The sequence below is a fragment of the Lolium rigidum genome, chromosome 6, assembly GCF_022539505.1.
Source record: "Lolium rigidum isolate FL_2022 chromosome 6, APGP_CSIRO_Lrig_0.1, whole genome shotgun sequence".
NCBI lineage: Eukaryota > Viridiplantae > Streptophyta > Magnoliopsida > Poales > Poaceae > Lolium > Lolium rigidum.
In genome coordinates, this window is record NC_061513.1 from 306,126,457 (window position 1) to 306,144,136 (window position 17,680).

Below are 17,680 nucleotides of genomic sequence, written 5' to 3' on the forward strand. Positions count from 1 at the left end.
GCAGCGGGGGCGCCTTCGCTTCTCCTTCCGGCGACTCCTCCGCGCGCGCTTGGAGGTACGCCATCATCTCCGGCCACTTTCGGCCGACCCTCTTCCACGCGCCGTTGGAGCGCCTACGCCTAGCGAGCTCCGGTGGCGCCCGTGCACCCGCCGGACGCCGAGTTGACCTTCCGGCGCCGGATCGGCCACCTCCCCTACCCACGCGTCTTGCACGCGTCATTCCGGAGGGGAGTAGGGTTTGCGAACCGAACTCCCTTCACACCTCGTCAAAATGCGTTATAAAATCTGGCGCACTGTTTCTGGTCCCACCACACCAGTTAATCCATACACAGCTCGCCAGCTCACAGCTCCGTGGGTCCCAACAACCGTCCATTAATAACGTCGCAACTACAGCCACGTGGCCCTCGTCCTGATACGCGAGCGCGCTAATGGGACCCATCTGACAGCGTAACCCTGTCAGAAGGCAGCCCCACATGTCAGTGGGAGAACAGTCCGAGTGCTTGTTGGGCTTTGCTGTCCCCTTTTCTCACCGCCTTCTCCACCCTAGCCAGCCCATCCCCTCCGCCCTGCCTGCACAGCCGCCACGCCACGCCCCCACTCCTCGCCGCCGCCGCCCTCTCGCCGGAGCCAGAGCTCGCCACACGCGCGGCGCGAACCAGCCGCCGGCGATCCCTCCCGCGCCCGCCCGGAGGCTCGACCCCGCGGAACAGCGCAAGCGGGACGGGGGGTTTGATGAGCCACGCGAGCCAGCGGCGGCGCGGGTGGTGATGCTCCTGGCCTCCTCGGTCCTGCGGGGTCGCCTCCGCCCGCTCCGCCGGCCCCGGCCCCCGATCATGCCCTCCCCGCTCTTCCTCTCCCAAAACCCTAACCCCAGCCCCGCCTCCCCATCCATGAGCACCAACGGCGTCTACGTGCCCCCGATGCGGCGGCTCCGCTCCGTCATCGCGTCCACCAGCGGGAACCTGGCGCCGCCGCCCTCCGTGCAGCCCGCGTGGTCGCCCGACTGGCGCGCCGACGGCCGCTCCCTCAGCCCGCCCTCGCCGCCGCCGCCTCAGACGCAGCGCCGCTCCGCGGCCCTCCCGCCGCGGCCGCCGCAGCCGCCGCCGGCCCAGACGCAGCCGCTGCGCCAGCAGAGCGCGGGGTACTCTCGGTATGCCTACGATGACTTCTCTGAGGAGGAATCCGACAGGGAAATGGACCGTGCGTCAGTCTCGTCCAGTAATAAGGTAAACGATTTGCTCTTATCGTGGCTGCTGAATTAATTCACATGACATGGTGAAGCGCGTCCCTGTTCAACTTCTGCTACATTTTGGTATGAGTAGCTTGAGCTTGTGATTATGCTGCCTCTAATGATATCTTGTGAATGACTTGTGACAATAAATAATCATCCATGGATAGCAAAATAATATGGCCCCATTTACTGATGCTGCAGGGAATGAGACGATTTTACGCTTAATTTCTGTGTTACAAATGCGCACTGAGCTAGATTTCTCAATGAAACTCATTATATTATTTTCATCAAATTGAGGCCCACATGACATGAAATGGACGGGCCCTGCATATTCAGTCCGGACATGGTGCTTGTTTGCCTCTGTCCACCCTCCGGTTGTCTATGTAACATGATTTTGATACAGTAAAATATCACTTATGAAAAGACCTTGCATAAGTTTGAGAAATGCAAAGCTTTGAGTATTAAAGCGAAATTCAATGCATCTACATGGTTTACTACTTTACTATGCTACTGCTATTCGGCAACATTTTGAAAATAAGCAGGTTTTCCTGAATAAAGGAAGACCTGATACTTCTTTTTAGTAAAACTAGCTTTTGCTTCTCACTGGTACTTGGACAAAGTATCTCTACTGCAAAACGCTCATGCTTTAAGAATCTTTAGATGGTACTCTTCTGCAATTTGTTTGCGTGTCAAAAAATAATTTCTGGAAAGAATTAAGCTTCATTTTGATTTTCTGGTCAATACTATTCAAAGTGATGTTTACTAAGGAAACATTTGGTGTTCCAACATAACATTGTTATGGTGTATCTTTTAATCCTGTTGCTCTTCTTTTGCCTTTTTGCGCACTGTTAAGTTCTTAACAGGTGCGCTCAATAAATTTCCAGGGTGCATCTACTTTAGATAATGTTGACGAATGGAAATGGAAACTGCACATGCTTCTCCGAAACGACAATGAGCAAGAGATTATGTCTAGGGAAAGAAAGGACAGGCGTGATTTTGATCAGCTTGCCCAACTGGCAGAGCGAATGGGTTTGCACAGGTACTTGATACTTCACTACCCACTTTGACATCCTGGTTTGCATATTCTCTGTCCCATGTCTGATGAAAATTTGTGTTATGGCAGCCGTCAGTATGCTCGAATCATTGTGTTTAGTAAGGTGCCCTTGCCTAATTATAGATCAGACCTTGATGACAAAAGGCCTCAAAGAGAGGTATGCTGAATAGCTGGCTGTCCCAGTAGCTTAAAGATCGTAGTGTTTATGTGACTTGTGCATTGATTGGCCAAAGTATTTGCTTTATAGGTATCTATACCCTCTGGCTTGCAAAGAGAAGTTGATGCGTTGCTTGCAGACTATCTTGCACGGAAGAAAACAGACAGTGCGAACTTTCCTAATGCTGCCTTCTCAAGGTCTAGCAGCACAGACAGTTTTATGACTGATGAAGGCTTCTATGAGCAGCAGGATAATCAGGCATCAACAAATGTTGTGATGGAGAGAATCCAAAGAAAGAAAAGCTTACAGTTGCGTAACCAGCAAGCTGCGTGGCAGGTTTGATTATATGCAGTAGTCCACCTGTTAGCTTTTCCCTCCGGGGTCGGAAGTTTCCTGATACAGCATTTACATTACACTGAAGATATAACCATGAAAGTAAAATATATATTCAATGTTAAGTCTTAAGGAAATTGTATCGCTCTTTGCAATATCCTTGCCTTTCACGGTTTCGTATCATTTCCCTCAGTTTTATGTTGCACTACACTGACCATTATTCCCCCAAAAATATTGTAAACTGAATAAATCATACTTTGAGTAAGTAATCTAGATAACTGATGCACCATATTGTCTTCATGCGACCAATATATTCGTTTATAGTGAAATGGAGGGATTATTAGTTGACATACTCTGTCCTACCCAGATACACTATTGAGATTTGCTATTAAAATGTTGAATATGTAATTCACAGTTTCATGGTGTTCATTTAATGTGCTTACTAATTTGTTCTATCAATTTTCTTTAGGACTGCAAATGCGTAACTGGCCTGACCTATTTGACACTTCGTCCTAACATACTAGAAATTTAATTTGCCAAAATGAGCAGGACTTTTATGCATTTTAAATTTTAATGACATTATGTTGTAATTTCGATAAGTTCAGTTACACTGCTTTGTGATGTTTCTTTTTCTACTTATGTGTGCGCTTTAATATTTGTTTGAGTGGATGAATGATCATTTCCGATTATTGCCCCCTGTTTACTAACATTCTCTGGGGTTTTCAGGAATCAAATGATGGTCAGAGCATGATGGAGTTTCGTCGCAGTCTTCCTGCCAATAAAGAAAGGCAATCACTACTGGAAGCTATATCTCAGAATCAGGTCCTGCTCCTTTTCTAGATTTATTTGTTTAACAGATATAACTAGTAACCCTCCTCAAATGCTTGCTGTTTTTGACGAAAATGTTGTTGCAAATACTTTCCATTTCCCAATCCCCACTGAATACCCACCCATGTATCCACCCATTTTTGTACCTTGCCGCCTGTGCATTTGATTTTAAATGAAGCCATTTTGATCACAAGTTTTCTAACATTTGATTTCCTTGGTATATATGACAAGTATATAAGAATAGAGCATAATCTTGTGTGTTTTTGAAATGGCCCAGCTCATTTATTTGTGACAGCAAATAGGAAGCAATCAAATTATGACATACATGGAAGCAAACATATAACTAAGTGATCCACTCCCTCCATTCCATAATTATTTTCGTGGTTTTAGTTTAATTTTGAACTAAAACCACGGCAAGAATTATGGAACTGAGGGAGTAACAAACAAGATAGCAGTTTTGCTGCTTTAAAGCCAATTAATGTACTTTTCATGTGAAAAAATGATATCTTATATGTAATCTCTGAATGTTGAATTACTATTCATGCAATGGATTTGCCCCTTGTTTTTGAACTGTCACACATAGTTACCAATTTTAATTTGTGTACTTTTAGATGTGTATTCTTCTATTTATCTGTAAAAAGCTACTACTTTTATTTTGTTATTTAATATTTCTTCCATTAAGAGCATTTTTTCAAAATACCTGATAATTTGTTAGTATTTACTACTCAGCACATGGGCTAAAGCCTAAAACTTCTGAGTAGCTCTATTAAGATTACTGAGTGTTAACGCTGCGTTGTTTGATTCAACAGGTGGTTGTAGTTTCTGGTGAAACTGGCTGTGGTAAGACAACACAGCTGCCACAATATATTTTAGAGTCTGAAATAGAGGCTGCTCGCGGTGCTACTTGCAGTATCATTTGCACTCAACCAAGACGAATATCAGCTATTTCTGTTTCTGAAAGAGTTGCTGCTGAAAGAGGTGAAAAAATTGGGGAATCGGTGAGCCACTTGCACCTATAGAGTGAGATATTTTTTCCTTGCTGGGACTGGGATTATTGTTTTGTAGTTGCCAATGGTACTCATGGCTATTTTAGTCGGAGGATGTTGCCCAAGTAGCCATTTCTGTCCGTCCACAGGTTGCTGATTGGCCAGTAATCCAATTGCTGTAGAACTTTTCTGAACTTCTTTTACTTTTGTGATCTGATGAAATGGGCTAAACTCTTCTTAATAATTCGTGCAAAACTTGGTGAGGTTATTCTGGTTTTTCAATTCTGATAAATCGTTTACATCAGGTTGGCTACAAAGTTCGGTTGGAAGGAATGAGAGGAAGGGATACGCGCCTTCTGTTCTGCACTACTGGAGTCCTGTTGCGGCGATTGCTGGTAGATAGAAACTTGAAAGGTGTTACCCATGTTATTGTGGATGAAATCCATGAACGGGGCATGAATGAAGGTCTGCATTGATCATAATAATTCTGAAACAGTACTAATTATGGTGCTAGGCATCCAGGAGGTAGACGGTGTTAATTATTTTTTGGTCTCTGTGCTAGATTTTCTCCTTATTGTCCTAAAGGATCTTCTTCCACGCCGGCCCGAGCTAAGACTTGTATTGATGAGTGCAACCCTCAATGCTGAGATGTTCTCTTCATACTTTGGCGGAGCACCCATGATACATATACCTGTAAGAATTTTGTTAGGATTTCTTCACTGGTATATTTGCTATGGTATCAATCTGTGCTCATCAAGTCACTATTTCATTGAAATCAACTTATATGTTCATGGAATAGCTGTTTGTCTTATCTAACAACATTCAGATTTGGATTCCTGACTGCAATAGATTCCTATTTCTAATAGCAATGCTAAAGTTTTTTCTGGAATTTCCTATCGTTTCTATATTGTGAAAATTAGGAACCGACCAATAATGTATTGGATCAAACTATCTGTTATCAAGGCTGACATCTGGAAGACTGAGAACAGCCTTTTGAATCACTTGCTATTGTTTTAGAGCTCTGTGTATATTGAGTTGGCTTGAATCTTAACATTTTTCTGTCTAAACCCGCAACTTGTTTGGCTGTTTCTGTTTTGTCCCATACTCCTTATGGGTTTATCAAAATGTCCCTCTTAATACTCCATGTATTTCTCTAGGGTTTTACATACCCTGTTCGAAGTCGTTTTCTAGAAGATATCCTTGAAGTTACCGGGCACAGATTGACCCCGTACAATCAGATTGATGACTATGGCCAAGAGAAAAGTTGGAAAATGCAAAAGCAAGCTCTGAGGAAGACGAAGACCCAAATTGCTTCTGTTGTGGAAGTACGGTGATCTCTGTTTTTTTGCTATTTATTTTCTGCTCAGATTTTTGGTTTCTAAGCTTCTATTATTAACAGGATGCAGTTAAAACTGCTGATTTAAGGGATTATAGTCCGCAGACTCGTGACTCGCTATCCTGCTGGAATCCTGATTCAATTGGTTTTAACTTAATAGAAAATGTATTATGCCATATTTGTCAAAAGGAAAGAGCTGGTGCTGTTCTTGTGTTTATGACTGGCTGGGATGACATTAATACACTGAAAGAGCAGCTGCAATCAAACCCATTACTTGGTGACCCTAGCAAAGTTTTGCTTCTTGCATGTCATGGTTCAATGGCTAGCGCAGAGCAGGTATGACTGAGGTGTTCTCGTTTCCTCTTTGTGGTTAATTTTAACTCTGCCATTGTCAGTCCTTTTGTTTAAATACATGTACCTACATTTACTTGTGCTTGTTACATTGAACTGCTCTGTTAAGTTATTTAAATTTGAACATGATACGCCGTACATGATTTGGTAGTGCTGGCAGTTTGAGAGAAGGTCTTTACTAGGCTTATGTTGATATGCATTTGACTTATTTAAACAATCAGGATGCTGTCCATTTATGTATGGGTATGGCAATACTCCTTTGATTGTTGAAATCTTCTCCAAAGTCCAATCACCTATTACTTACTTTTCCTGTTCTCAGATGTACCGCAGTTAATATATTGTGAATCTATCATCTATATTAGACTATTATTATTATTTGTGTTAAAGTGTTTAACATATTCTCGAGATCAGATCTGTATTCCTCTTGTTTTATTGCATGGTTACTGCAGTATTCATCCGCATAATTCTGCAAGACCTATGGGTTGTCTACCATGTATCGTATAGGTTACCCGTAGGCTTTAGCCATGGACAGCAAGCATTACAAATTTTATATCTTCTCTTTTAACAATGACTTAATATTATATTATTTTCCTTTTTTGTGCAGAAACTAATATTTGATAAACCTGAGCCTGGTGTAAGGAAAATAGTTCTTGCTACCAATTTGGCTGAAACTAGTATTACTATCAATGACGTAGTCTTTGTTGTTGATTGTGGAAAAGCAAAGGAGACATCTTATGATGCATTGAATAACACGCCCTGTTTGCTTCCCACCTGGATCTCCAAGGCTTCTGCCAGACAAGTAATATTTTCTTCCCCAAAGAAATATGACTAGTTTTATTTTTACTGCAACTCACGTCTTGCATTAATCAAGTAGCTCGTGATTTACCTTAGAGTGTCTTTGGTAATCACACTTCTATCACGTCACTTACCCCTTCTGTTTTGCCATTTAAATGTCTGATAATTTAGAGACGAGGAAGAGCTGGCCGAGTTCAGTCAGGGGAGTGTTTCCATCTTTATCCACAGTGCGTATATAATGTGTTTGCTGACTACCAGTTGCCAGAACTTCTGAGAACCCCTCTCCAATCCCTATGCTTGCAAATAAAAAGCTTGCGGCTTGGGAGCATCTCAGAATTTTTATCCAGAGCTTTGCAATCACCCGAGTCTCTATCGGTACCTTTCTTTTTCACTTTTTGTTCCCTCAGTCACATATTTCTCCTCTTGTGCCTTCGGATGATCTGATAAGTTATTCCAATATATTTGTTTCAGGTACAAAATGCCATTGATTATCTCAAAGTCATTGGAGCATTTGATCAGAATGAAGAGTTAACAGTTCTAGGTACTGGATGCATCTTTTAAATTGATCTGTGGATTATCACCCCTTTACTGCATCACACTGGAACTTTTGGAGCTTGTGTGCTAACTATACTCACTGTTTGGCATTCTCAGGAAAACACTTGTCTATGCTTCCAGTAGAGCCTAAATTGGGCAAGATGCTTATTTTCGGGGCTATTTTTAACTGCCTTGATCCCATATTAACTATAGTTTCTGGACTTAGTGTTAGAGATCCATTCATGACACCATTTGACAAGAAGGATGTAAGTAATGTCTAACTCCAATATCTGGCTGTCTCTTCCATCCCTAATGCATTTAAATATGTATGCTGTTTTGTATACTTTAGTATTGAAGTCCCGTGTTTTGCCTTCCTCTGTGCAGCTTGCGGAGTCTGCCAAGTTACAGTTTTCATGTCGTGAGTATAGCGATCACCTTGCGATTGTTCATGCATATGATGGATGGAGAGAAGCTGAAAGAGATCGCAATGGCTATGACTACTGCTGGAGAAATTTTCTGTCTGCACAAACCTTGAAAGCCCTAGATTCTCTCCGGAGGCAGTTCATCTTTCTTTTGAAGGACACTGGTCTGATTGATGAAAACATGATTATGTGCAACAAATGGAGTCGTGATGCAAATCTAGTTAGGGCAGTCATATGTGCGGGACTATACCCAGGTGTTTCGTCTGTTGTGGTGAGTTGCTTCTATATAAATTTCTATTCCATCTCATGCATAGTGTCCAGCCAAAAGTGTTTTGCATGCAAACTTCTTAGGTCCTATATTAGAGCAATTTTAATTCTCTCATCTGTGATCCTAATCTGCTTCTTGTATACTCAGAACAAGGAGAAATCAGTTTCTCTGAAGACAATGGAGGATGGACAGGTCATGCTTTACTCGGTAAGTTACTTCATTGATTCTGTGCATCATGATTGGCGATCATGTTGTTTGTTGATTTTGGTTGGTGGCTGTACATGACATAGCTCAATCTTGTTGCAATTTGTCGTTTCCAGAGTTCAGTTAATGGCAAAGAAGGCAAGATTCCATTCCCCTGGCTAGTATTCAATGAGAAAGTGAAGGTGAATTCAGTGTTTCTCCGGGATTCAACAGCAATATCTGACTCTACATTGTTGCTCTTTGGAGGAAACATTCAACGAGGGGGCTTGGTAAGTTCTCGTTTGCTTATCTTTCTTCCAGCCTAGCAAATTACCATAGAATAATCTGTACTCCATGCTGCAGGATGGACACTTGAAAATGCTTGGAGGCTATCTGGAGTTCTTTATGAGCCGTGATCTCGCATCAACTTACTTGAATCTCAAGAATGAACTTGAGAATTTAATCCATCACAAGGTATTGCTTTATTTTGAATGTATCATTCTAGACGAATAGTCGAATACACAACATTATATGTTTTTGTTGCTGTTTTAGTTACCAGTTCTAATTAAACATCTTGCATGATGTTTATTCATACAGTAGAACAAACATGGTTATCCATATGCAATAGATAGTTATGCAACATGGTTTGCCAATTTGCATGTTGGGTGGTCTGCTTCACCCAGAAGTCGATCAGTTCTGACTTGATTGGAGGGCACTTGAACTTGTTCGTGTGACTTAGTTCTTGGGATTTCTCCCTCTGGGTCAGGGAGATTTGGATTCTAATCTTTAGGGAGTAAATCCCAGAAGTTCCCAAAAAATATCTCGCCCTCGTCCATACAGTCATCAGCTCTAATGGTGAACATTGATCTGACGTACCTAGCTAGCATGCTATTGTTACCCCATTTGTTGATAAACTAGGATTTGTAGTTATCTGAAAGTACTCGTATTTGTATTTGCCAACTATTGTTTGAGACCACCTAAAGTTATGCTGATGCTGCTATCATGGACCCACCAATTCACTCTTTTTGACAGCTTCAAAACCCAAGGATGGACATCCAAACCAGTGAGGAGCTTCTGTCTGCTGTACGGTTGCTGGTTACGGAGGACCCGTGCAGTGGTCGGTTTGTCTATGGCCGACAAGAACCAAGATCAAAGAAAGCAAAGATGATGCTTGCACCAGCCTCAGTCTCTATGGACCGTGGAGGCGGGCACGGAGGGGACAACCCCAAGAACCAGCTGCAGACTCTTTTAACAAGGGCTGGAAACGACAACCCAACCTACAAGACAAAGCAGATCAAGAACAGCCTCTTCAGGTCAACAGTCGAGTTCAACGGCATGGAGTTTGTAGGGCAGCCATGCGCAAACAAGAAGCTCGCGGAGAAGGACGCGGCGGGAGAGGCGATCAATTGGCTCACGGGTGGAGGAGCTCCCGCCGACACGAGAGAACCACGGGACATGGATCACATGTCCATGCTGACAAAACCGCCACGCAGGAAGAGGCACCACCATAGGAGGTCCTGATTAGCAGCAGATGGTTTTGTTTGGTACCCAGTCTGTAGCAGTCAGGCAAACAGGACCAAATATACATATATTTTAGATTAGCGTAAGAGAGACAGCGATTTTTTTGTATGATGCCCGAGGCTATCGTAGGCACTGGAGCCTGTGCGGCGACGTGTGACTGATGTTACAGCAGAAAAACAAAAGGGTCCACTGGCTGTGGTAGCACAAAGTGGATATTCATCATCATCTTCATTTCCAGAGTCTAGGGTCTATTCATACGGTGATTTGCCTACTGATGTGCAGGACTGTATAACTATTTACTAAATGGAAGATCATTGAGTGGTGCCACAGTAAAAGAGGTAGCTCATCATGTACAATGTTTCTTGGGCATGTGCTGTATCTTTTATGACTATGTGGTGTCGATGTGTCGGGTTTTCGTCTTGGTTGTTTTGCTTTAGAGGGTATAGGCATCCTCTTCCTCGTTTGGATCAGCAGCATGGTCGAATGCTTGTACTGGGCCTAATGTAGTTAGAGGGCCGAAGAAGATGAGTGGCCACTTAGCTCGAGCGGAGGCGGTCATCAAGTTTCTGGCTGGAGAAAAAAGTTGTACAAACTGTGATGCTGTGAGAAGAAACAAAATTCAGAAAAGCAATATGCAGCGAGTTTCTATATGGTCTATTGTTTTCTAGGATTTGCAGCGATGCGTGCATGTTCTCTCTGGATTTTCGATTCTCTCGATCGCCCTCCCCAGATTCGGTGGCAGCAAAGTCAGAGGTTGACCGAGGGCGAGTTGTGCGGTTTACTTTGCTCCACACACACGAACCATGTACAGATATGGTATACTAACCTATCAAGTATACCCTCGGTCGGCCGCTAATTAACATGCAACGTGTTGAATTGGAATCTTGCCAGCTCGCGTTGCATACCCAATTGCCCATTGCATGGTCAAACAGGCGTATGTGCATGGATGGAGATGGAGTGTTTACTTTCTTGCTTCGCAAAAAAAGTTGTTTACTTTCTTAATTACTACTCATCACTGTACCGTAGGGTTTCCTGTGGTGCTATTCACTGAACTTTGAACATCACAAGTTGGCACATGCATGTTATTGGTATCTGACAGCACGAAAGATCGGTTTTGCTCTGCGCATATAGTCATATATATACGTTTGTCTTGCCAAGGCCGGTCTGCCGTTCATTGAACATGCATGTTTGCGTGCTTGGTCAAATGTTTTCTTGTATATCTGGATGGCATCATGTCCATTGTCCTGCATACTTAATCGGCGTGCATGTTCTGCTACACCTGCTACGACGGCTAACGAGCCGGTTAAACCAGCTTTACCATCTTTTTTTGAGAAACACAGTACAAACGTAGACGCTCACATACACGCGCATACACTCACCCCTATGAACGCACACACGCACACCCTACCCCCTTTTTTTTTTTTTTTGAGAAGATGTCGCGTCCATTCAATTAGCAAGGGAGGTTACACAGGTTACAACACACGCGGACCCTTCGAGAGAAACCCAGAGACACACGCATCCCAGAACTTTTACAGGAAGACCCCTAAGGAAAAGGAAAATACACCGAAGATCATCGGGATTCCTGTGCTCGCCATCAAACGCCCATCCAGGCAGCCGCCGCCACCGAGGCACCGGCCGGAGAGGAGATCGGCGCAGATCCATCAGCCCATCATCCGGAAAAGCACCATCGCAGGATATCTGCTTTGTGGACCTCAAAAGTGGCTCGCTGTAAGCAGCGGTGAGCACCTCCGGAAGACTGAGCTGGCGGATTGGATCTTGAAATTGACGAAGTCACCACAGGCGCCTCGCTGTCGACGGGAACGTCGCCTCCCACTGAATGAATATTCCACCTTTATGAGACACACAGATATCAAACCTGGGGTTTGAACTCTGGTGGGCTGGGGATACAACCACCCTCCTAGCCACCCAACCACAGGTTGGTTCTCAACCAGCTTTACCATCTGGTCGCTCACGGTCGCTCACAGAAACAGTATCCTAGCCAAGGGGGTCTCTGCAAAGGGTTATGGGGTACGCCCGGTAGATCAGCCGCGGCTCCTAAATAGATTTTGTGACCGGTGTATTCGAATAACATGTCTACCTTGCTAGGCCGTCCCAACCTACATGGCTAGGGGACGTGTTTGGGACGCCGGACACATGCCGCAACCGATGCCGCATTGGACGCAGGGGCCAGCCCTGTCAGCTACCCAACGGTTGGTCAACATTAATAAAGACCAGGCAGGTCGTCTGTTCCGTCTCATTATGGCGGCACCGTCTCCCTAGTCAGGCGGCATGGGTGAGGCATCGTCCCATGCGGCCTCGTGTGAGTTTCCCACGCGCCGGAGTAAAAGCATACCTGCCTCACCACATGCCTTGCTTCCCGGCGATAAATAGTCTCGGCTGCAGAGAGGTGCCTCCTCACTCCCTCGCCGCAACCCAAAATCCCTAGTCCACAAAAGCAACACCTAGACCCCATAGATCACCATGAAGACATGATGGAGAACAACTTTGAGGGAGCACGTGCAGCCTCACCGTCGACAAGGCCTAAGTTCTCTATGAGAACCCCAGTACCTCGTCCCGCCGAACATGCGCGGGGGCATCGGCATCCCGCAACTCCCAAAGCCGATGACCACTTGGTGATGGCGCAAAGTCATATGCATCGAAACAGAACGAGTATGAAGACCTCGAAGATTTTCGCTTGTTTCTTAATAAAAATTGCCGGAGACGCCTCATGTGCCGGTGAACAATACATTATTTATTTAGTTCTATAAATATATATGTTACTGATTGTAAAAAAAAACATAGCACACGAAAGCAGGTCACCACGGCGTCCTAATTATTGGAATCAAATTAAGCTACACCTGTGGTCATGCTCATGCGTCGGCCTCGTTCAAACTTGGCGGTCGGCGCAGGTGTGCAGAGCAGTGCAGCCGTACCAGCGCGTTCGTGCAGCAGCTGACCTTGCATGCATGCATGTATACGCACCCGGCTGACCAGCCGGCCGTCCGACCACTAGCTACAGCTAGCGCCTGGCAGCGGTACGTACGGTATCTAGCTTCCTCCGTCTGCCACGACATCCAGACTCGCCGGGCCCCTACACCTACACGTCAACAGTTAACAAGAATCACGCTTTCCGTACTTAAATCAAGACATTATATGTCTGTGCATGATATATTTCAAAAATTCAAAATATTTTAATTGTAATTTTTAAGGTCTCCTGAAATTTGGGTTCATGTGGACCCTTCCATGTTCTACCGGGTATCTTCGAGTTTGCGAGTCTAATATTTTCCCGGTTCAAGTGAAATGTTAGATGTAGCCTCAGTCAAAATTTGAAAACCTTGGCAACAATATTAAAAAAGAGGTATTTATGTGTAAAAAAACCAAAAAGTGGTAGTTTTTTCTTCTTCTTCATTTCCTCCTTAAATTCTAATTCGTGTGGACCTACCTGATATCTTCGAGTTTGTGAGTCTACTATTTCCCCGGTTCAAGTGAAATGTTAGATGTACCACCACTCAAAATTTGAAAACCCTGACTATAGTGTTTTAGATATTCTTTTATGATCACCTTTAAGACACGTGTACATTTGTTTTGAAAAATATTTTCATTTATCACTACATATGTATGTCAACATTAATTAGGTTGTGTTAGCACAGAGAGTGCGCTTTTCCGTCGTGGTGTCGCCTGTCTGTAGTCTTGGTGTCATTGTCTCGAGGCGTGCCCGCCTATGAAACTCGTCATGTTGTGAGTCGACCAGATCACTCACCTAGTTAATCCATTAGGGTCGGTGGCGGAGCTTAGTGCAAGCTACGGGGGCCGCTGCCCCCTCCCCCTCCCCTCTCGGTTTGCACAAAACTCTAAAGGAATATTTTTGGAGCATCTTACATTAATTCCAATAGTGTAGCTATAAGCCAAGTGACAAGTCACTTATAGCCAATTTAGAGCCAACATATACAATAGTGAGCTAGTATTTTTTTTTTTGACCATGAAACTGTGGGGCAAAACCCCCACAGCATTTTATTAAAAGATCAACCAACTGTACAAAAAGTTATATACAAAGAAGAAAGAAAAAGCAAAAAGATTACAAGAGATTGTCAATCCATGATTGAAACAAGTCAGTATGTTTGTCTTTCACTCTATGCACATGCAAAGAGGCTTCATGCACAAACTGTCTCTTCCAGGAAGCAAATGAGGGCCTGATATTCTCAAAAATTGCTCCATTTCTCTGTTTCCAAATGTGCCAGCAGGCTAAAGTGAGTTAGTATTTTACTAAAGTATGGCTCATCTTTCACTCTCACAAAGTGACTAGAAGCACGAGCTAGAGCTGGCTCTTGCATAAGAGCCCACTCTCCTTCTCTCTCTCCTCCAACTAAGCAATAATATACTATTTTAATTTTTATAGCCGGCTGACTAGAACTTTTTTCCACTTGCTCTTAGAAGCAAATTTTCTAGGCTTTTGCACCCCCAAATACTCCTAATGTTCCTTTTGCCCCCCTATTTTTTTTGTCAAGCTCCGCCATTGATTATTGTCATCGTACGATGTTTTACTACTTGAATTTCTTTTAGTGCGTGAATATATTTCTTTGTTGCAAGTCATGTGCAACTAAAAAAAACTCAGTTGCAGCGCATGAATCGCAATGCAAAATCGGCGGCACTGGAGTGGACTGAGCTTCGACTAATTAGCAAAATCCGTTTTTTTTCGAGTAAGAAGGCAGAGCCTATACCAGCTCGCAAAATGAAAAAAAAAAACACATGGCAGTATCCATGGATCAGCATGACGTGTGGCATGAGCAGACATCCGAGTAGCGACAGGGTAAGCAGAGTAGCAGACAACTATCTTTGGTGAAAAATGGCATCACTCACACGCGCCTCTACCACCGGCATTCGTGCCAGTAAGTGCGGGTCAGACTCTCACCAGCTAGTAGACGAGATCTGGTCCGCATTCATGCATACAAATTACAATGCTGCTCCTCCATCGGTCGTCCAGCTCACCAGTGCTGCTTAAGCTGGGTCAGGGATTAGAGAAGTACAGTAATCCTCATCAATGTGTGTAGATCTAGGGGTGGCCGCTCGATCCTCGATCGGTCGGCGATTCTCCATAATTAGTTTACCACATAGGTACGTGCAATGTAATTAGCAGCACGTGCTATGCAGCTAATTAGCTGCCGCACTGCCGATTGTTGGATGACTTCGTCAAACCTGAGCTCAGATGATCGTAGGTTTTGCTACGTATTAAACTGAAATAAGGTAATCAGAATAACACATCACGTGCTCTCTGTATATATTGTCGCGTTGCGGTTATAGTCTACCAAATAATTACTCTTCCGTTCCATAATTCTTGTTGTAGCTTTGGTTCAAATTCAGATACGGAAGACGAACCGTAGGAAAGGCGTTTCTGAATACGGAACAATCTGCTGATCAATCTTGTGCGGTGGCGGGGCTAGCTTCTGATTGGAGCCTGAGCAAGACGTGAGTGCAAACAAGCTTAGCAGACTTTGCGGAAACAAACCTCCATTTAAACTAACTTTTCGTACTACAACTTCAAGGAGCTGCAATATGGGAGCCCGGGCAGCTGCCGAGGCTAGCTGAGCGCCGTTTTAGAAAGCTCATTTGGTCTCTAAAATGGCTCCGTCCTATCCTCGCTTTGGCAGTGCGTTTAGCGCCGATGGAATACATGTGGAGTCATGCGTCCAGCGGATATCTTAGGATCGGTCCGTTTTTGTATTCTTTGGTGTGGCTTTCAGATCAACCTCTTCCGATCTATAGTTTTTTTTTTAGATTGATCTATAGTTGTTATTATTGGTAATGGTTGTTGCTCTGGTGTGCTGGTCATTAGGGGTCTTAGCATAACGATTTTATGTCCCTCTACTACAATAAATTCTACTACAACAAGCTTTGTTCGGTTTCGGTAATGGATGCGTGAGGACGACGATGAGTCTTTGGCTCAGGCTAGTGCCTGTAATCGTCAGTAGGTGGTCTGGAGATCTATTTATAATTTGTATTACTTTGAAGACTTGTTATGCGGATGATTATTAATAGATAGACATAATTTTTTAATACTCTTCAACAATTTTGCGTGGCATATACAGAGCAACCGGAGAGCCGAACGATCGAAATGTACATACGGTGCATGGGGTTAACTATACCGACAGGTGGGCTCGTGACAAGAGTTAGCCACGATGGCCGGCCGGAGCTAGAGCTTGACCGGATGCGACGGCGGCCGCGCGCACTAGCTTGCCGGTCGTCCATCACCTCTGCTCTGCTGTTTGTGCGCGTGCGCGTGTGTATCCGTCGTTCGAACTTGTGCACTGTAGAACGCAACAGGAGGAACATCAGCTAAATAATTTCCAAGGCATGCGTACGTGCGTGCGCTGGCCGTCCGTCGTGTTGCGCGGCGGAGCAGCTTCCCGCTCCAGCTAGGCGGCGCGTGTCGGTGTCGCCGGTATGTTTCTTCGCTGCCACGGCAGCCGAAACGGCTGTTTTCCGCTGCCACGGCAGAGATATACTCATATACATGCCGTGCCACCGGTAAGCTTGCAAACAACTAATCTCGTTTTTCTTTTGTCTATTTTCTATAATTATATTTTTACTGGATTACTTTACAAATCTAGGGTAGTTCTGTGCGCCCATTATCTTCAAAAAATGTATGCCACAGTTTGTGATTGTGGGTGCTAAGCAAGCATGCTGCTTGATAACTTATGCATATTGGTAACGACCCAGTTTTGTATAGTAACTCTAACAACTTCTAAAAAACTTATTATGTCGTTCTCAACAAAGCCGGCTCCTCCCCAATCCCCACCGATTATGTCGCTCGACAATAAATCGTCGCTGCCGCCCGACGTACCCATGGCGCACCGCCTCTTCTTCGCAACTCCATCCGCCTACTCCGTCCCATCCGGTCGCCATTCGCCGGCCCTGCTGAACGCAATAATCCTTTCACGAGCGCTTACACGCTGCACCTCGAACCCCACCTACCGGACGCTCTCCTCTTGCTCGAGCAGCTCGACCTCGCCTTCCCACCTCCGTCACCGAGGGCAACCTCCGAGGTGGAACAGGGTGAGGCCGAGCTCACATCCGCCATCGCTTCGAGCAGTAGCACCGTCCTGACGTTTCGGTGAGTTGTGCGGCGTAATTTGAGGCGGTGCGGTGGAAGTTGGCTTGATTCCGGCGTGTTCTACGACAGAAGGGCGTCGGTGTGTCCTGAGAGTTCCCTTCCGCCAACCGTCAACGCGTTTTATGGTGCACCAGAAAATTGCCCCCAAAACTTTAGATAAAGGGGTGGGAGGCTCTTCTTAAAGGGTGTATTCAATTCTTTTAAGAATCCGGTTTAGTTTACAAGTTCTAATGGCTTTTTCCACACAAAACCGTGAAATAACAATTATTTCACGAGTTTGGCCAGTTTAAGAGATCCGTTAGAGTTGCGAAAATACATCCATTCTCACGGGCGCCAAGCATTATAAAAAATAGTAATTTAATTAAAAGGGCAAACAAATCCAAATATGATTAAGTATTGTACTCGTATAAAAATGTTTAGGTTTGAAATGATTTCCATGATATCTTGGCAAAAAAGATAAATTTATGACAGATATATCATGAATAATACATGGACATGGGGCTTATCTTGGGCAAAAAAAGACAAATTGAACAAACCCGATGTCGATGTACTATTCACGCTATATTCGTTATA

At 44.3% G+C, this 17,680-nt stretch overlaps 1 protein-coding gene across 1 annotated transcript; it reads left to right on the forward strand.

Annotated features, from left to right (window-relative positions):
• The first annotated feature begins 763 nt into the window (after positions 1 to 763).
• On the forward strand, positions 764 to 10,350 carry LOC124660223 (DExH-box ATP-dependent RNA helicase DExH3-like). Its single transcript, XM_047198018.1, has 19 exons — positions 764 to 1,226; positions 2,116 to 2,270; positions 2,355 to 2,442; positions 2,533 to 2,778; positions 3,502 to 3,597; positions 4,413 to 4,601; positions 4,895 to 5,054; positions 5,152 to 5,282; positions 5,747 to 5,914; positions 5,989 to 6,261; positions 6,881 to 7,075; positions 7,243 to 7,446; positions 7,543 to 7,612; positions 7,723 to 7,871; positions 7,990 to 8,298; positions 8,443 to 8,502; positions 8,616 to 8,768; positions 8,842 to 8,952; positions 9,511 to 10,350. Exons 1-19 carry the CDS (start codon positions 768 to 770, stop codon positions 9,997 to 9,999), a joined length of 3,705 nt encoding a protein of 1,234 aa, XP_047053974.1. The 5' UTR covers positions 764 to 767; the 3' UTR covers positions 10,000 to 10,350.
• Positions 10,351 to 17,680: the final 7,330 nt, after the last annotated feature.

What these genes read in the sequence shown, in the direction of transcription:
- LOC124660223 (XM_047198018.1), top strand. Translation starts at nt 768, where the DNA reads ATGCTCCTGGCCTCCTCGGTCCTGCGGGGTCGCCTCCGCCCGCTCCGC. An exon ending in ACAAAAGGCCTCAAAGAGAG is followed by an intron (nt 2,443 to 2,532) that starts GTATGCTGAATA and finishes TTTGCTTTATAG; the next exon opens with GTATCTATACCCTCTGGCTT. An exon ending in GTGAAAAAATTGGGGAATCG is followed by an intron (nt 4,602 to 4,894) that starts GTGAGCCACTTG and finishes CGTTTACATCAG; the next exon opens with GTTGGCTACAAAGTTCGGTT.